Here is a 21,552-nt window from a genome sequence, read left to right on the forward strand (position 1 = left end):
CAAAGCAAAGTAAATCCAAAACTTAAAAAAAACAGTAGTAGTAGTAGTATTAAAGAGGAAAAAATACAGATGCTGAAAGACTTCAATAATAATAATAACAGTAAGTCAATGACAGCTTCCAGTTGTCGAAATGAATGACATGAATTTCAACTCATATTTCTCAAATAATTAGGCCTAACCAAGCACATTCTGTTTTCTTCTCAATATGTTAATTATCAGTAAACTCTGATAGATCCTCTTGTTAAATTTCATTCCAGCTAAAATTAACCTAATACAAACAATGTTATGGAGAATATAGCCACAGGAGGCAAGCAATCAGATTGTCTGTATTTTGCTTGTCCTGTCAAATGCAATGGAGATTGACACCGAGGTGACTCCATGACTACCTTTGTATCCAATGCTTCTCCACTAAGAGCTACCAATGTGGCTATGTCCATTAAATGTGGGTGTGGAATCATAAATTTACCCTTGAGAATCAGGAGTATTTGGAGTCCTCCCTCTAAGCAGAGACCTCTAAGGATTGAGCTTAGAGTTCTGGTCAAGAGGAGATTTCCTTTCTCAATAAAAAATATTAATATTTTTAAAGTATCTACTACTCCCAGACAATATGCAAGTAATAACATCAGCAATAATAAATACCTACCATATGTGAGTTTAATCCATTCCAGAGTATGTGCTTTACATATATAAGCCATTTATTCCTTAAATTAATTCTATAAAGTAGAGAATACCCATAGGATTTGTTGCTTACTCCCCTTTCTCCTACTTCTACAGGAAGGAAGTTCCCTGCAGTGACACTACTGTTACTTACCCTTTACTCTTTCCTATAAGAGGAACAGGATGTAACTGATTTCTGATGTTAGAAGAAGGCACTGTGCATGGTCAGCCCATTCCCTTCTACCACTTATAGCTTGCCTGTCTCCAGCAGGCATGAATTCTGATACTATCTCTGGTTAATCAAAAAGTCTTCCCCTATTTTCCTCCACAGTCAGTTATTCTCTGTGTAAATCTATTTATCCTGAGGTCAAGTATTATTTTAAATATGTAACTATAGATTGTAAAGACATCTGTTCCCAAATATTTCATTCTTTGCTTGACTTCTACATTTATCTCAATTGGTCCAGAAATGAGGACCAGGTGAGGTTTGCTATTCATCAGGGACCCCAAAGCCCCAACAGTCATGCTCCCAGCCCACACTGATAGAAGACACAAAAACACAGAAAACTTAAGTAAGTTCCCTATGACTGTACACTTGGGCTTGAAACCAGGCTCCAGAGTCCATGTATACAGTCACCATTTTAACTACAATCTCTTTAATGCTCAGACATCCCTGAAATATTTTGTTCATCATCATTATGGATTTCAAAGATTAGCAAATAGAGAGCTCAAAGATAGTATTTGTATAGTTACTTTAACCAATGAGCTGCAACAGAGACTAGAACTTGGAGTACCTGACTGGAAAGGTGGCGGAATTACATTCCATCCTCCAATTTATTTTCTAGAATTATTTTTTTCAAATGTCACCAAGAAAGACATTATGTCCAGGAGTTAGAAATTGGAACATCCACTTAATAACCTACTATTGCCATCTTTTGTATTTAACCAAGACAATCACATCAAACATTGAAAAAATCCTCATGTTAATGGATAGAGGAGGATGTGGGGAGAGGCTGCAGGAGGGTGAATATGGTACAGATTTTGTGAACACACATATGTAAATGGAAAAATGAGACCTGTTGAAACTACTCCAAGAATGGGGGGAGGGGAGATAAAGGAAAATAATGATGGAAGGCGTGAATTCAACTATGACATACTATAAGAACTTTTGTAAATATCACAATGTACCTCCAGCACATTAATAAAATAAAATTTAAAAATGGACAGCAGACAATGAGGCAATAGGATTAAATGAAAATGTAGACCAAGTCAGAGTCTTTTCTCCACTTCACAGAATTCACCATCTTCACTTAGAAAAACATTCTTTCAATTCACTCTTCTCTCTGCCATCCTTTTTAATGCTTATCTCCATTTTTGCTATTCTTCCAAATCTAAGTCTTGAGCACTTCATCAAAACAACCTCTCTACTCATTCTTCATCATGAGTCTGTCTCTTTTATTAATATGTACTAAATTTATCATACATATGTTATTTCATTGTCTGAAAGGACTAGCATTAAATAAATATCTTCTACTTAGTTATATTCATTTCTGAAGTGCTTACCTGGAAAGGCAGAGTACACTCTCCAGCTTCTGAATAGAGATTGATTTTTGCTTGGCTCCAGTGAGACTCAGAGAATCCAATCACTTCCCCTTGCATTTGCCATTTGCCATCTAGTGATGTTCTTGTAAAAACTGAGAGATATGAATGCTCAGACAGATAATACCAAAACTGCACCTGGAAAAAAAGTTTTGAATGATGTAAATATTCTATTTCCTTATCTCTTGTACTTTTTCTATAATTTAAAATATCTCAAACTACTTTGGTAGTAAGTCTAATTTTCTCAATTTTCCCTTCCTCCAAGTGTGCATCCCAGAAAATGCAAATAGCCCCTTGGCCATACTTTATGTTTCTCCCTTAAAAAAATGACTCAAGGCAGTTACACAAGCACATGCCAAAAAGGTGTCAATGTAAATGGGATGATAACATATAGGCAAGACAAGTTTAAGGACATATATTTTTACGGGCAGTTTAACTCAGTCTCTCGTGTGTGAGGCAGGCACTCTGCCACTTGAGCCATTCCATCAGTCCTTTTGGCTTTGGTTATTTTTAAGATACGGTCTTGCTTTATGCTCAGACAGGACTGTAATGTAATCCTCCTATCCATGCTTCCCTGCAACTAAGATGACAGACACACTACTGGAGCCAGCCATGGGTTGAGATGGGGATCTTGTGAACGTTTTGCCTGGGCTGGCCTCCAGCAACCCACAATCCTCCCAACCTCTACTTCCCAAGAAACTAGGACTACAGGTGTGAGCCACTGCGTCCAGCATTCTTGCTTCTTATAAATCTTGGAGCTATGCATTGTGATTCAAAGTTACAAAGTCAAGTGTCACAGTTTCACTTAGTGCTTTAGATAGCACACCAAGAAAAAGTATCCCTGAAAATCTGTTTTCTCAGGCAAAGGAAAATTATAATGAATAATTGTAATTAATTTCTTCTCTGTTGTGACATTATTAATGAGCTTGAGAACTCATGGGAGTAGTTCACCAATAATGTAAGCCAAGTAAGAAAATAATCTTTGGGAGGTTAGTGAGCCTTAATCATTTTCCTTCCTAATCATCTTTAATGATGACATAATCTAAAGGTTTGATGGCTTAACTATATAATGAAGACAACAGAGAAAGAGGAATAGTTTTGGTGCTGACAGCAGAAGCTGTAACATGGAATTCGGCGCTCATTTGTTCTACCAATATTTACTGAGCACTTATTGAGTACCTGGGACTATACAAGACAAAATTAATTTCATCACCAATTAAATTATTTACTTTATAAAATATATCAACCAAAACTCCACAAAACAAAGTTCAGATACACTGCAGTCATTTTTGTCCTTTTTATTATCATACAGAAAACCCTAAATCTGTATAAACATTTTAAAGAAAACTAAAATATTCAAAGATGTTGCTTCTTAGTTGGTAAAAAATGCTTTATATGTTCTTTAAAAAATTGTTCTGTTCAAAACGCCAAGCATTCTATGTTCCAAACTGGTACATATGCTTTCAATATGTATATAATTTCCATTATCTGATCAAAAATTTCTTCTGATTGCCCATTTCATTTTAAATTTTGCTATCTTGCTTACCTAAATTCAGACCTTGACAGGTAAATTAGAAAGGTAAAGACCAATAGAAGTGTTTAATTAAATACTATGGAAAGAGAGGATTCATGTTCCCCAATTGCAATTAAATTTCAGATCCTTGCTATAAGTTTCGCCATGTTCCCAACTTGTAAATATGCAAAACAGAGCTTTAAAAGTAGTTGCACAAGAGAGGTGCATGCCCATCAGAATTTCAAGCTGTCAAACCGTCACTCAGTACTTCACCATCGTGAAGTTATTTTAATAGCATACTAAGCATAAGTGCCAAAGGGATCCACATTCAATGGGATAAGAGCTTATGATTTATATTTAATTTACTCTTTTAAGAGAATTTCCATAGTACTGCCAAAAATCAACAGAGAATTTGCATTGTAGATAACACAATTTTTTAGCTTATTATATGCCAAGAAATTTTCCAAAGACTTCTTTCAAATGTAGTATTATTAAGGGCGAAATCATTAAACAAAAGTTAATACAACTATGATTTCAGATAGCTATTCATTAAGCATAGAAACTCTGTGGCTCTCGGTCTGGTAAGACACTGAGTCACAAATTCAAAATTATGGGGCATTGTGTAAATTCCATGCATAACCTATTATAGCAATTTGTACATAATAAGTGGACTGCTTATCCAGTGCTTAATGTTTATAAACATTTTGCAGAGACAGAGAGAGAGAGAGAGAGAGAGAACCTGCTCTGTGTCAGAAAAATGTTTAAGACTTTATGTTTCGCTAGGAGCCTAGAATCTTTCAGGGATAAAAGGAAAAAGATCAGGATCACTGAAGTATAATGGCAAAGGCATAAAAATAGTGTAGCTATTTAAACTTAAATTAATTAAAATGACATGAAGTGAAAAATTAAATGTCTCAGTTACATTCATCATATCCTAAATGCTCAGTAGCTATATGTAGCTATTGATTATCCTATTGAACCTAGCAGAGGAAATTTTCTTTCACTGTAGGATATTGTAATAAACAGAGCTGCATAGAATTTTTTAAGAAAATTATAGCAATCATTAAATTCCACTTTCTACTTATAATTATTAAAGGAAATCATTTTCTTGACTTAAACCTGATTAATTGAAAAGTAGTTCAATAAAAAGGTAAAAGACATGACTTTATTTAGCTTGGGTTTTCACTAAGGCACATTTTTGGGGATGGGTAGTGGGACTGGAGTTTGAACTTAGGGCTTCATGCTTGCAAAACAGATGTTTTACAGCTTGAGCCACAACTCTAGTCCATATTGCTCTGGTTGTTTGGAGATAGTGTCCTAGGAACTATTTTCCCCAGCTGGCCTCAAACCATGATCCTCCTAATCTTAGCCTCCCAAGTAGACAGGATTACAGACGTGAGCCACTGGAGCCCACATTTTTTAAATGTACTGTGACTATTCAAGACTCTGAATCATTGTATTCAAGAAATTTTCAGTGGTTAAAAAAGTCAAGCCTGGTGGCCTATATATGCCTATGTCTGTAACCCCAGAATTTATTTAGGAGGTGACACAGGACAATCTCAAGGCTTTGAAGCCTGCCTGGGCTACAAAGCAAGATGATCCTGTGTCTGATTTTTAAAAAAAAAAAAAACTCCCAACAAAGAGAGAAAACTAAAGCTCGAATTATTTTATTCTGTATAATTATATTGTGATCTCACTTATATTAAAGACAAATATACATCAGATATATAATTTATTTCACTACAAGCAATAGGCAGTTACGAAATAGGGATGAGGGTGTGACAAATGAGATTGGAGAGTAATAAATTTGTTTGCAGAAAGTGTGATAATCTCAGTACCACTTGCTCTTTGGTCTGTATTGTGCCCTCCCAAAAAGGAGTATTAAGGCTTTCTGTCAGTTAATTCTGCAACAGACACTCCAGGACATTGTTTAGAAGTTTAAAGTGATTTTTTTTTATTTCTCTGCTTTCTTTTTCATTTGATTTTGATCTATCTCTAATCAAAATTCTCAAACTTTCTGCATTCCTCATCCTTTCCGTGATCTTTGTTTCTACTGCTTCCCAATTTCAAAGTTCCTGGGTCAGATATTTACATCCTTTGTCCTTTCTCATTTGTTTTCCAAACCCTCAGGGCCCCATTTCACATTGAACACTTATGTGTTGCTTGGCCTGGTTTTTGCCACACCTGCTGTATCTCCTGAAGTCTAGTGTAAGATAAGAAGATCTAGAATAACAAGAAGAGCCCAAAAAGTTAAGAAATAAAAAAAGAAAAGAAACAAAGTTAAGATATCTGGGGCTGCTAAAAGTCTAGCTGGGAATAAGGCTATGTGTGTGGGGGAGGGTCTCCAACACACATAGGCAACACACGCACACACGCACACACACACCCTTCACCATGTATTACCATAGTGACTTTTATAGTTCCTAACCATAATTACGTTCATGCTGAGTATTCTTGACCTGAATAAGCTCAAGTACAAATTTAGCATTGCTAAACTTCTATCGTACTGACTGAAATCTCTTGTGCTCACTGAAATCACGATCTGTATGTGATCTGACCATGTCCAAAGGGGGAGACCACCTGCTCAACCCTTCCTCCATGGACTGTAGCTTCCTCTGGTATCTATCAGAAAATCTAACATCTATACCTGGATTAAACAACACAACCAAGGAGCAGAGTGTAACTACGTCATTCCAAGCCACACTCCATAGTGACTTGTTTCAAATTATGTTTTGCCATGAGTTTATCTCCTTTCTTTGTTGACTCTATGTAAATTATAAGACACAGCCTTTCAAAACTCTTTGAAAGAATTTCATAGTTACTATTGAACCATGCTCACCCTCTTGCAGTATTTCTCACTGAGTTTCTCACAAATTTCTCTCATTGGTTAGAGCAGACTTACACAGTTGCTATTATATTCCCAGTTTTGAGAACTGTAATTAGCAGTATAGGGAAGGAATACATGTGTATGAAACCAGAGATAGACTGGTATCATTGTGCACATTCACAGCAGAAGTCTCAGAACTACTGTTTTCCTTTTTACTTCCTTGATTCTGAGCAACATAAGTTCCTCCCTACATGGGCTTCTGGAAAACCTAGACTCAAATGTATTTCCTGGTCCTAATAAACTTTATTTTGAGAACCAAACATCTCTTGTTGCATCTCTCTTTGTCCTGATTTCTTCACTCACATTAAAAAAAAGTTTTATGAATTATTTTTAATTGAAGGAACATTAAAATAATTGCAAAACAAGCTGGAGAATTAAAAAGAAATGAAATATAAATTTATAAACTAATATTGAAAACTAATGTTTCATATTATCAATCTTCCTGTATTTCATTGCAAAATCCTAAAAGGAAACTGCTATGTTTTTGTACAGTAACTCAAATACGAAGACTCAGGAAATATTAATACCCCATTAATCCCCGTCATAGTTTATATTTCCTAGTTAATTGTTAACAGTAACCACATTTCAACATCAATAAGAAATAGAAGCTTCTGGTGTCCACGTGTTCTTTCTTTGTCCTACCTCTTATTTCAAGGAAATGTACCAAGTTTCCACCAGTGGCTGAAGTGACTTTTGAAGCTGGAAAATTAAAGTCCACATCTTGAACAATGATAAGATTCAGGAACAACTGTGCATGTTGGTACCATGTGTTGGCCATACAAAAAGTACAAGGGTAATTCATGAAAAAATGATGCTAAAATTGTGCTATTAGAAAAGGCGACTCACAAGAAAGCTTAGACTCCTTTAAAGTCCTTTCAAAAAAAAATCCTGCCTGATATGATTGTGAGGGGGGAAAAATCACATAATTTCATATAATGAAGGCTTTAATCATATCAAAGTGCCCAACTTGGGTTATCTCACTGCTTTCCTTTATCATTTTATAATGAATAACATTTGTTCCATGAAAACAGCTATTATCAATATGTTCCAAACTAGAGGATCAGCTACATTCTCTGATTACACAAGAAGAAAAGAATATTTGGATTGTTTGCTTATTCATTCTGTAACTTCATGAAAGAAAGAAGCACATGTTACCCACCAACATACAAAGGTCATATTTTTACTCTGAGAAAAAAATCTTTTTCTATAGAACATTAGCTGTGGTGATCTCTCACTATAAATAGTCCCCCTCTGGCAGTCTTTTACCACTTCCTAAGCTGGAAAGTATTATAAAGTAATCCATATAGATATCCTTCCAACTCAAAGACTACTAAAATTCAAACACATACAGACAAAAGGGAATCACGCATACTTCTGTCAGTCTATAATGGCTCTTTGAAGCATTGTTACTTTACACAACGACAAGGCAAAGCATTAAGATGGTAATGGAAGCCTTTAGAGATTGAAGCCTTGGTTCAGAAGTAAACCAGCAAGTATCTAAACTGTCTATAACAATGTATTCACTGCGAGACACCTCCCACAGTGATGCTGCACATTTAAACAAAAATAAAGCAAAATGTCCTACAGTGAAAAAGATGATAAATTGAAAATCAATCCCAATAGCCACAAATTTATGACTATCAGCAAGCCTACAATGATAGGAAAAGTAAAACATTTTCAAAAAGAAAAATATATATATGTTTTTTCAGTGACACGCAACAAGTTCTAGGAATGTCTATCGGCATTTAATGGTTGCTTCTAAGTATATGTAAATCAGGCAGCATTAACACACTTTATTTGCATTCAATGTCTTTATATATATCAGTGTATGACCTTGAATTAAAGCTCAATTAGCTTGTAAAGTACTAGCAAGTGCTTCTGGGGATCCTTTAAAATAATCTATATCTTTCTTTCTATCACATAGGGTTTAATTAAAACAAAGAAAAGGTGCGAGCTTTTAGAGGGCATTTGGATGAGGTTGACATGGAGACAAGCATTTTTTTTTTTTACATTTGTTTTCATGCTTATTCCTACAAAGAAACAAGGGAACAAAACAAAGAAAATTTATAAAAGAGGGCAGCCTATTAGGAACTCTGGGCACTTCCACTCAGACTTAAACCAAGCTGAAAATATAATTAGATTTATACCTCTGAATGATATGTAATTTATCATCAGGAATAGCTGAGTAAACTGCTATAACCCTATTTATAGGCAATGAATTTCCTGTGCTGCAGTATTGATCTCTTCACTGTTTTCTGATAAGTAAAGGCAAAAAAAGTGAACTGAAATCCCAACATCTAGAGGCATGTTGGAATTTTCAAAAGGATTGAAAACCAGGCAAGCTGAACAAACATCTTGTTAGGTCCTAGTTTTATGAAGAGTAAATAACGTATGTTTAGTGAATTCCTCCTCTGTGCCAAATACTTTTCTAGGATCTTTGTTCAGTCACATTTTAATCTTCACAACTGCGTGAAGAAGTTACACTAGCTGGGCACTGTGGTGCACACCTGGGGTCCCAACTATTTGCCATTCAGGAGATAGTGGTAGGAAGATCTCATTCCCAAGCCAGTGCTTTTCTAGCAATTATGAGGCTCTGAGTTCAATTCTCAGTACCACAAAAAAGAAGGCACACTAATAGTTATGTTCGCACTATAGAAACCAAGTTTCAAAGGCAATATACAATTTGGTATATTTGTATCATAATTGGAAAGTGGCAAAACTGAAATTTGAATCTGTGCCAAATCCAAAGCCCTGTGTTCTTCATTGTGCTGCTGAAATGGAATGAATATTTAACTTCCTGCTGTCTGTTTTCATGGAATCAGATAACCAAATGAAAAACACAATTTCAGTAAATGTATTTATTTTTACTGTATATATTTATAATTTTTCATTCTTTCATTGTCTTTTCAACAAGCACTTATTTGATTGATTTTATTTTACTCAGCATTAGTTGGACAAAATGCCAATTAAGTTAGGCAACAAGCAACCATAGGACTAGGCAACTGAAAGAACAATATGAAGACAACATAAAACAACTGAAATCTTCTTTAATAGCTCCCCCCCTTAAAGAATGGTATAGGTTATGTTTTGCAAATGCTCTTTTGGAACGATGTGACATTTCATGCAGAAATGGTAAATATAAATCTCTTAATTCCTCATGCAAATGGTATTAAAACATGGTAGGCATTTACTAACACAGTAACCTAAGCTCAATCATTATTAAACATGAAATGGCCAATAGAAATTCGGAAGAGTTGGTTACCTGACATGGAGCAGAGGCTGTGAGCAATTTGGTAAGAACAGGACTTCCAAGCCTGGCCATCCCAGGGGACTTACGTGCCCAGAAAGAAATAAATGATCCTGCAAAAACAAATGCACAGTCGTAGGGACACCCATTCTAGTGAACATTTACAACTTCTCTGCTGTATCCTTGCATGTGTTTCAACTGTAAATCAGATAAAGAAATTTGCATTTTCACTGATTTGCCATTAAGCTTTGTAGATAATCAAAAGCATTTCACGTGTATGACATTAAATATCTAAACTAAAATTCAATTGATTAAAAACACCAAAACAAACATTGTTATGGCCTTCGCTCATGTCACGGAGTTTGAAACCAAATGAAGTGAGGTTTCTAAGCTTATAATTAGCTATTCAACGTGCCCTTTGGAAATTCTCATGAGAGTTTTATTTTTAAGTTTATTCCCAAAATACTGAAGAATCAGAGACTATGCAATGAGTTTGGTTCCTCCCGGGGCTTACATGTTTGACATTGTTGTCTGTGCTGGAGGGGATGAAAGCTTAATTAAAGATTTAATCTGAACCTTAACAAAATAACTGCTTTTAGATTTTAACCACAGTGGATGTGCCCATGGCGAATGTACAGGGGGATAACATCTCCTAGCAGTGCCGAAGATCACACGTTCTGAGCTTCACTGAATATTGAAAACTTACAAGGAAGGCTATGCCAGACAATGTCAAGGTCTGATCCTGCCCATTGATAATTACTAAGTGACAGGAAACTTGGAAAGCCAACTATTCTGACAGAAAAATGCAACATTCAGACAGGAATTTTCCTGGATGCATGTCTGACTACACAAAAAAGTAAGGATTTCATTATCAAAATATATTATTTTATAGACTCCTTCAACCAAACAACCAAGGATAAAAGTATTCACATCTGTCTCCACCACACTTTTGGCAAGGCCTGCATCCCCTTTAATGCAATGACCTGGAAGTTATAGCTTACTTGTTCTGAGGATGTTAAAAAACAGTATTTTAACAGATGCAAAAGTCATCGACAAACATTAACATAGAGAAATGAAGAAATAAATAATAAATGAAAAAAATAAATCCAACCCAATGAAGTTTGCTTCAGTCATGACTACAGTAGTCTAGTATTGAAAAAAATGTTTTTATTATAAACAACAAAAAAGGTAACGGTGATCATATGATTATTATAATAGAAGATGAATAAAGCATTTGACAGATCTTAACCTACTTTCATTATTGTTTTAAAAATGTAGTACACTATGAGTAGAAGCAAACATTCTTATCTGATAGAGACAACTGTTTTTCACAAACATAGCACTTAAGGTTGAATTATTGACAGCACGTCCCCTGAGATAAGAACAAGACAGGTCTAGCATCTATCATTAGTTGTATTCAACAATTTCCCAGAGGTCCTATCAATGCTTGACAAAAAACAGAAACACACAAACATGTGTACATGTGCATAAGGTTTAAGACTTAGAAAGTCTTAGAAATGGCCCAAACAATGTATGCACATGTGACTAAATGAATAAAAAATTTTAAAAAAACACTTAGAAAGAAAGAAAAAATAATCAAAATAATAGAACATAGAAAATAAAAAATATGGACTTTTAGCTATAACAAATATGATTACCAAGCCATTGGATTTGAGGTCAATATTTTTTAAAAATAATTGATTTTGCTATCTACCAGCAGCAACTAAAACTGTTTTTTAAAAGTGGCATTCATATTAGCTGCAAAAACCTAGAAAAATACTAGAAAAAGAATTTGAAACCTCTAGATTGAAACCTGCAAATTATCATTTAGTGACACTAAACGACATCTAGATAAACTGAGAAATTAGAATCATTTAAGAAGATTATTTTTGATGAGATATAAGGGCTACTGGAGAAATCACATATACCCATAAACTGAAAAATTTTTAAGAGAAATATAAGTGCTTCTTGCTGGCAGAAAAATAAGAAAAAGTGCCCCTATTTTGCTACTGGAAATTGAAGTATTAAAGATCAAGGTAGTAATTGCAAGTATTTATTAAACACATAATATATATCTTGCTTTAAAATACAAGGGTCTCCCTCATAGTTACCTGTTGCATAAAATTAAAAACACCCTTTAAAAGGAAACAGTGAAGAATGAATTTTGTAGCTTCATCATGATATTCATGTCACTGGACAGAGGTTAGCTAGATACACTACATCATATCCAGATTAAATAAATTAAGCAAACAAACAGCCAGAATGAGGCTGATTCTACCTCCAGAGTAAATTACCAGATCAGATTTAATCTCCTCACCAAATGACAGTAGTTTTCAAATGTGAGATACTGGAAATGTAGGAGCAGAGGCCAGTGATTTCAAAGGGGAAATGAGTGAGGGCAGCCATAGTTTTCCCTGCTTACAGACTGGACTTTCCTGGCTGCCAAATGGGGCAGTAACATTTCCCTACTTTGACAATTTTTATACATGTGTCTAAAATCTCTCTGGGTTGAAAAGATAGCATTGAAACATGGGGAGACTCTGTGACTGCAGCTTCTACAATAGAGTAGAGTTGCCTCTTTCAGGTACTCCAACTGTCTCTTTACAGATGCAAAGGAAGCAACCTTCAGGGATCTGTAGAGGGAACCCCCCCCAATTAGTCACCACCTGGGTACTGACCAGTGAGAAAAAACTACCTGAGGCTGGGGAATAAACACCTGAAAGGGGAGCTGGACCACTTCCCAATGGGACAGGAATAACATAGGAACTAGATAGAGGACTCAAGAAAAACAAACACCTGTGTCATGGAAAAAACACATGTATAAAAATTTTTAATTTAGAAGGTAACACACATGCACAGGACGTCAATGCGAGTCAACTCCCTGTATAGCTATCCCTATCTCAACTAGCAAAAACACTTATTCCTTCCTATTATTGCTTATACTCTCTCCTCAACAAAATTAGAAATAAGGGCAAAATAGTTTCTGTCGGGTAGCGAGGGGGTAGGGGGAAGAGGGAGGGGATAGGGGGAAGGGGGAAGAAATGACCCAAACATTGTATGCACATATGAATAAAATAAAAAAAAAAGAAAGAAAAATCAGGTCCAGAGAGAAATAAAATGAATGAATGAGTTTTATGTGTTACTTCACCTACATCATTATGTTTTGTTTTCGTATACCCACATTTTCTTTCCTTGTATTGAATACTTAAGACTGTCATTTCTTTTAACCTTATTGACTATGTTATGCAGTACTTGTTTTCCTTATTTAATAAAAATGGAAATTAAAGCTGAAAAAATTTTTTACAATATTATTATTCCTAGTCACCAGCATTTGGAAACAACCCAAAAGACCTACAGCTGATGAGTAGATAAATGAACTGTTGTTCAGCCATACAAAGGAATACTACTCAACCGTTAAAAAAAAAATACTCATGTCCCATCATGCACCTCTCTAAACAAGAACTACCTAAACCTCTACTGTATTCTTTCTGGATATTTTCTCTAATTAGACCGTGTTCTGTGTCATCCCCCACTAGGTTCTGCCACCTTCGCCTCATTCCTTGCTGCTGCTTTCCTGGTTACTTTGCTATTCAGTGGTCCATTCAGAAGTTATCTCCTTCAGTTAAGCATCTCAAGTATATTTTAATCATTCTCCATTCCCACTGAAGCATGGATCATATCCTATTGCAATTATATGCTTATCTGCTTCAGCTACCAGAGTCAGACCACTTGAAAGGCAGTGACTATAACTCCTATTACCATACGCCCAGGTCTACTATATGCTATGCACTCTGCAATTAGTTTGAACAAAGAAAAAGAAACAAAATGATATATGAGCTTCGAGAAAATGTACTATTAACATATAGTTCCAATTATTACTATTCTCCTTTCTATTTTAAACTTTAAATCTAAGCCACTCCACCACAAAATCTTAAAGAAACAGTAAGGCTCATTGGCCCAAGAAGCAAAACTTAAGGACTTACTGCACCATTAAATAATGGACTAGGTTTTTAATTGTAGTCAACAGATAGATGGTTAAAGTCTCCCTCCCTAATCTCTCACCATCATTCACCAACCCCAATTTCCAATGATTGCAATTAAAACTATGGCCAACATCCATTTTTGGAATGCTTATTTGGAAGTCTCAAAGGAGAAATAAATAGAGTAATGCTCAAAGACTTTCAAAGATCAAAAGTTCAAATGTGTGATTACAAAGCTAATGTGACATTGAAGTATATGAGCAATATCATACAATGTTGTATAAAAAGTAAACAAAAAAGTCTTTCTGTTTTTCCTGACATTTCACATAGCTATTTTGGAATGCTATGTGTAGTTATGGTTCCTTCATTTTCAGAGGATGTGTAAAATTTTTAATGGCAGTTCAAAATACAGATGGGGAAAAAGTACAATTGTTTGTTATAAAGAACTGTAAGGCATTTGCAATTTGTTTTATAAATAGGGCCAAATCTCTTTTCTCTGTTCCCAGAAAGAAGATTACACTATTTTTCTTTCTGTTTTGCAAAAATTGGATTGCTCAAAAAAGAAGGCAAACCTACTACATGATTTATCTGAAAAGTTCTTTCCCTCTCTGTGCTTTTACTTCAACTATTTTAAATGCAACAAAAAGTACTTGTTATTAAAATAATACTCCTTTCAGGAAACTTAATTACCTACCAATTATTAAGTTCACTGGGAGAGCTTAAAGCAAAACAAGCTAGAGTTCCATTTACAGAGTCTATAGATAAAAGTGAAAATACACAGTATAATTACTCTGTAACATAAGAAAACTTAAAAAAAAAAAAGAGGAAAATGTCCTACCATTATCTGTGTTTGTTGTATGATCAGCATTGGGAAAAGGCACATCTCCATTATTCAGACCTTTCACCAGCTCCCAGTGTGAATCTTCTCTGAGAAATGGCTCCCAGCCGCAGAAACCAGACTCAAAGTCACAGGTGAGATAATTTGCTGTTATATGTGGACAAGACAACAAGTAAGGAAAAACGAAGTTGGTATGCACTGGAACATTGACTACTTTAACCAACAAACCTAGGAGGTGGGCATTATCACTTTGCTTTGTAGTAGATGCTTTCTGATGATCGGAATAGCATTCCTTTTTTCAGCCTTACACATCTCCCATGTTCTCTGACAAACATGGCTCCTCTTCGAGCCCCTATAGACAAGTTTGGCATATTTCATCCTAATTGAGCATCTCCATTGTATTTAATTATGCCAGTTGAAATGACAAAGCTTTGCAGGGAGTTAATTCACCTGCCAAGTATAAACCTTCTGAGATGGTAATTTAAAAAATAATTGAAAAAAGGGGATGTGAATTAATCCTAAAACCTTGAAGAACTTGAGGTCAGTATTACAACACTCATTTCACTATTCTATTTTTAACAGCTTTTCCAAATTAAATGCTTTGTTGTTTTGGAATTACAAGTAAATTAGATATTCTGAACTTTTTTTTTCTCTTAATACGTAACTAAAAAAAATCATCAAATAGTTAAATTCCTACATTTATCATGAAAGAACTATTACTAGGGAAAGCCAAAGTTTAGGGTCAGCTTCATCAACACCTTTCTCAGCTTTGGTACCAAGTTAGTGAGGAAAAATAGCAGGTTTCACAGCACTGGATAGTAAACTAGAAATTCCAACAGCTTGATTTTGCTCTCAAGAAATTAATTCTCATTGCTTAAATTTCCTTTTCCTAAAATAACAGCAAGCCTCTTAGATACTAATTTGAGGAATGTTAATATAATTAATTATAAAATTAAGTTCCAAAAAATTCTCTTTATGTAGAAGTATTTTTACAATACCAGGAGAAGGGAGGGGAATTATCATTTATCCAAAACTCCCAACTTTAACAAGCTCCCTAAGATCATGCTGTCATCTTTAGTAGCAATAGACATTTACCACTGAGTTTCAAGTACATCCTGGGAGTTTTACATACACTAACCTGAGTACCCTGTATGGTAAATGCCATTATCCCCAAAAGAGAAAAGTGGAGCTCAGAGTACTGAGCAACTTGCTGGAGGTAAATTTTAGCAAATGGTACATCTAGATTTTAAACCTGAGACTCTTAACACCAGAACTTAAACTGTAAAGCCTCCATAAACCAAGAATTGTGACTCATAATTGCAAAGACCCCATTACTATGTGCTTCCTTCTTAGCTAACATTTTGAATAAGCTTATTACATCTTAATATCCAAAAACCTTCAAATCTCTGCAAATGTTTGGTTTCATGACCAGCTACCTCATCACTAATGTATCAACTTTTTCTTTCTGGCAGTACTGGGATTTGAGCTCAGGATCTCCCATTTCTAGATACTTGCTCCACCATTTGAGTCAAGCCCCTACACCTTTTTGCTTTACTTATTTCTCAAATAGTGTCTCGCATTTTTGCTCAGGTTTGCCTGGACCTTGATTATCCTATTTACATCTCCCCACACAGCTGAGACAACAGTCATCACCACCATACCTAGCTTATTGGTTGAGAAGGGGGACACAGCTAACTTTTTGCTCAGGGCTGGCCCCAAACTAAAGTCATCCAGATCTCCCACTCAGTAGCTGGGACTACAGATATGAGCCACTGCATCTGGTCTAACATACTAACTCTTAAAACAGAAGGGAAAAATGGAAATGACAATGTCACTTAAATTTATTCTACATGGAAATTAAACATTTAGGTCTCAAAGTCAGTCTTGTTTACAGAATCAGATGATGAGTACTTAAAAGATTTACTTTTCTTTATAAGCAAATACCATTTTCTCCTTAAAATAGACTTTCCCCCAAATATAAACAATTACATTGACTATAGTACAATAATAAATAAGTGCTACACATTACTTAATATGACAAGGAAATACAGTTTAACCATCTACCTAACTGAAAATTCATTGCTTCTGGATGTGGTTTTCTTTCCTAAGCTCTAGCTGCAGAGTTTATAGTTTATGGCTATTTAAAAAAAGTTAATCTTCAAAGAGGAGTCTCTTCTGTTTTTTGTCACAGGCATAGCACATATAAATTATCTGTGACTGTGTTCTCTGGCACCAGAGAAAATTTCTGGTCTAGTTCCTCAGTTTTCTGTGAGCTTTGCCACTGTCTAGGCTACCTCATGGTTTCTGTAAGTGGGTTGGTGGAGTACAGAAATATTTAACACTTCAAATACAGACCTGATCTCCAAAATTGCTTTAGGATTCCAAATTCTTGACTGTGAACTTCCCAAGGAACCCTTCCTCTTATCCCCAAGGACAGCCCCAATTCTTAGGGACACACTTCCTCTACAGAGAAACCATCCATTGGTAGGATAAGCCCATATCTGACTTGACCCAGGATTTCTTCCGTTTCTGTCTGTTGCTCTAGCATAAAAATGCATACCTCAACTTTTCCTCTCACTTTCATTAATTGGGTCATAAATTCAACATTTCTATGTTGGAGAAATAAATTACATATTGCTATACAAAAGAAGCAAGTCCATACAGACAACACTATGACTGACAGCAGTGGCTGCTGTAGACCTTCTAACGCCCCAGTGAGGCCATGGTGTGAAATGGCAATAAGACAATGAGTGAAAACTGGAAAGTACCACATGATCAATGCATTACCAAACCCTTGGATGCCTTCTTCACAACTGAACTGTGTCATTCAGCTGCAAAGATGGAAAGAAGCATTGAAGATAAAAACACCATTGGATTATATAAATGTTGAAATCTGACTTTAGGAGAAAATTTCAATAATTTCTTTCATCATCCAGATGTTTTATCAGTTAAAATGTCAACTATTACACTTTCCACAGAACACTGAACATCTACTGTCCTTCAAAAAATAAAAATAAATTTTCAAAATTCATCACCATAAAATTTGTGAAAGCAATACGATATAATCACCTATGTAAAATCTTAGTGAGTTGCTCAGCAAATTTTACTGATGACATTGGTTCAGGTATACTTACAAAGATGTTTTGCTCAAAAAACTAAATATTCTAGAACTTAACTGTACACTCAAGCTAAATTCCAGTAGCCTAAGTTAAGTTGCATTCATTAATAGTATTTTTTCTACGTAATTCAAAGATTTAAGGTAAAAGTAAGAAATATCTGAAGAAAGTCAGAAAGATCAAATGCAAATTGGCAATTATGCAATGCCTTGTCATACTAAGTATGCTAAACATTTATAAAACCAAAAAATTCTATAAAGTGCATTAGTTATATACAGGCTTTTTGGTTATTTGGTCACTTTTCTTTTAACTTTCTGAAATTATACAATACAATTTACTACCTCTAAATGAAGTCTATGGTATTGTTCAGTTTCAGAGAAATTTCTCACAGAGTTCATCAGTTAGAGCAATATTTTCAGATTATAACAAAGCTTTCTTTTGCATATTTAACCATGATAGCATATGGGCACAAGAAAAAGAATTTCATTGTGGCAGCTGAGGAAAACTCTGGATCATAAAAATTACAATATTTATGAACACTTCAGTTCAGTTCTGCATGATATAAGAGCAAAGCTGCATATGGGAAGTAGCTGGGGAACATCTCATTTAGTGAACATATGTTAGGTTTTAATAAGATCATATTAAAATTATTTTCTTAATAATTATTGGAAAGCCACAGGATCATTGCTACACTAGACATATAGATAAATGTGGTTATTTTCCCTTCCCCTCAGGAAGTATTTTAGTATCCAACAATTTTTAATATGAAAGAGCTCTAGAGACAGTATTATAGAAAATATTAAAGGTACTACACAAGAATCTTGCTTTACACTTTTTTTGACATGAATCTTATGTCAACTTTCTTTGTGACATCTTACAATTCATATTAGCATTTTATTTTATCTTTTATCTTATTACAGTTTATTGATTGAGACAGAGTCTCATTATGAAGCCCAGGCTGGCCTAGACCTCACCATAGTCCTGCCTCAACCTCCTGAGTGCTGGGATTACTGTCTGGTATATTAGCATTTTAAGTTATCTAAAAAAAGAAAGAAAAAAACTCTATAATTAAAAGCAATAGCAAAACCTTTTTTCCCCCTCACAGAAAATCCCAAATTATTTTGGTTTCAACACAGATCTGCCCATTCTTCCATCTTTTTTGGAATACACTGGAAAAGATTTTAGCTTATCAGTATGTCATTATTAAAAATTATATATATATATATATATATATGCATTTTGTTGTGGGAAAATATTCATGATGAAAATCTACTTTAATAATATTGAAGTGTGAAGCTCTGCATCATTAAATATATTCCCACTGTTCACTACCACTCCATTTCCAGAACTTTCCATCTTCTCAAACTCCATTCCCATTTAACAGGAACTTCATGATCACCTCCCCTCAGCAATATGACTACTATTCTATTTTCTCTCTTACAATTTTAACTATTTGGGAACTTTCTGACTTATTTCACTCACACAATGTAGTAACATGTGTAAAAATTAGATATATTTAATGTTTAACTATCATCTGAAATATAGCTTTGGATATGTTTGGTACATGCCATATTTCAATTATTTTGATAGAAATATTTTAAATGTATTACATGCATTTTATTAATTTTTCCAAATTTATTAATGTATAATTGACAAAATCATATCTATTTAGGATGAATAATGTGAATATTTGATACATGTATATCTTGTGAAATGTTTAGAATAGTTAAGGTAGCTAAAGCCAGGCACCGGTGGCTCAGGCCTATTATCGTAGCTACTCAGGAGGCAGAGACCAGGAGAATTGAGTTTCAAAGCCAGCCCAGGCAAATGGTTCATGAGACCCTATCTAGAAAAACACATCACAGCATGAGAACACTTAAGATATACTTTGAAGCACGATACATCATCCTGTGTGTTAGAGCCTCATCTTATTACTGAAAGTTTGTACCCTTTGACAAACATCTCCCCATTTTCCCCAGCCCTGAGCACCTTACAACTACCATTCTACTCTCTATGTATTTGGCTTTCTTAGATTGCACATGTATATATGATTGCCCAGTGTTTGTCTTCCAATGTCTGACACATTTCACTTAGTGTGACATCCTCCAGGTTCATCCTTCTTGTTACACATGGCAGTATTCCCCTCTTTTCATTGTTGAAGGAAATTCATACAGACTCATTTTTTTAATTCATTCATCCATTGACAGAGACCGACGGTTATAACATCTTGGCTATTGTAACTAATGTTGCAATGAACCTTGTGTGCAGAAATGTTTGAATTTTCACCTTTCCTCTTTTATACAGAATAGTGTTAATTAATGTTAAAAATCTATTGTTTGGTAGCGTAGTGATGCTCGAGTTATGTTTCTATTGCAAGAGCCCTCTAGCTAGTTTGTCTTTAGTTTTTAATGTCAATTTTTTTTATATGCCATCTGTTTCCTCCCTCAGCTGTCTACATTTTCAAAATCTCCTTGGCACAGTGGTTCTCAAAGTTTAAGATGCAGCTGAATCACTTGGGATATTGTTACAGAGCAACTTTTGGTTTGCAAGGCTGGGCCAAGGCTTGAGGTGCTGCCTCTTTGAACTAGTTCCCAGTGGTGCTGCTGCTTAAATACATGGAATATAAGAGAGAGCAAAACACCACCATGTCCTATCAGCACTGAAAATCACATGCTTTTGAAGAGCCATTGGGTTACAGGCTCAGTAACTACACACAGTAAAATAGTACCTAAAGGTAAGAGCAACTTGGTAATGACAGAGCACCTGAGTGAAGTGCCATCTGGGAAAAGCACACCACCTGTAGACTATCAACTGGTCATCTTCACAAGTTAAAATTTACCAAGTCTCCAGCATACAGTAAGTATTCTTGTGCTATTCAAACTTCATGTGCAAGCTGAATTTGATAAAGGCATTTTGCTTGTGCTCATGAACTTGGAAATTTTCTTTATAAAAACCTTTGTATTTCTAAATTCAAATTTATAAAACACAAATTTAAAAGTATTTCAAAGTGTTTTTAAATTTTAGGACAAGAGTACAGGTGAACCAATTTGGGTTATAATACATATATACATGGAAATGTCATAATGAAACATCATGTACAACTATCTTAAACAAACAAACATGCCATTAAAAAAAAAACAGAGAATGGGAAGGCAAATCAGGTCCTGTCTGGGGGTTGGAAACAAATGGGAAAGGGGAGAATATATGAAAAGGAGGTCTGGGGTGAATATGGTGGAAATATTTTGCACGTGTATATGAAAATAGAAAAACAAGACCTGTTGAAATTATTCCAGGAATGGGGGAAGGCAGACAAAGGAAAACAATGGAGAGTGTGAATTCAACTATGATAAATTTTAAGAAATTTTGTAAATATCACAATGTACCTCCAGTACAACAATAATAAAATAAACAGAATAAAGAAATCCCTCTCATTTTGTATGTGTGTGCATATACAGGATATGTGTGTCTCTGTGTGTCTGTGTGTAGGTGTCTTATAGGCACAATACATTAAATACTTTTGTTCAGAAAAAATTTAAATCTATATAAATTATTTCCCTAAGCCAAAAGCAATTATATAAATATTTATGTGAAATATTCATTTTGACATCAAGATATATGAATGCACATATATGTGTGTAAACATCTATGTATATATGTTCTATACCCTATAGCTATATTTTTATGTCATATCCCCTATATTAAGTTGATCTCAACC

At 34.8% G+C, this 21,552-nt stretch overlaps 1 protein-coding gene across 1 annotated transcript in view; it reads right to left on the reverse strand.

The window, feature by feature from the left end:
- Malrd1 (MAM and LDL receptor class A domain containing 1) overlaps positions 1-21,552 on the reverse strand; it is a 598,455-nt gene that overhangs the window by 501,392 nt on the left and 75,511 nt on the right. The window contains exons 11-13 of the mRNA XM_074056557.1: positions 14,722-14,868; positions 9,919-10,016; positions 2,221-2,394 (exon numbers count right to left, since the gene is read on the reverse strand). Coding sequence (XP_073912658.1) covers positions 2,221-2,394; positions 9,919-10,016; positions 14,722-14,868 — 419 coding nt within the window. The remainder of the gene's footprint in view (positions 1-2,220; positions 2,395-9,918; positions 10,017-14,721; positions 14,869-21,552) is intronic.

This window comes from Castor canadensis, chromosome 15 (assembly GCF_047511655.1).
Source record: "Castor canadensis chromosome 15, mCasCan1.hap1v2, whole genome shotgun sequence".
In the NCBI taxonomy this organism is placed as follows: domain Eukaryota; kingdom Metazoa; phylum Chordata; class Mammalia; order Rodentia; family Castoridae; genus Castor; species Castor canadensis.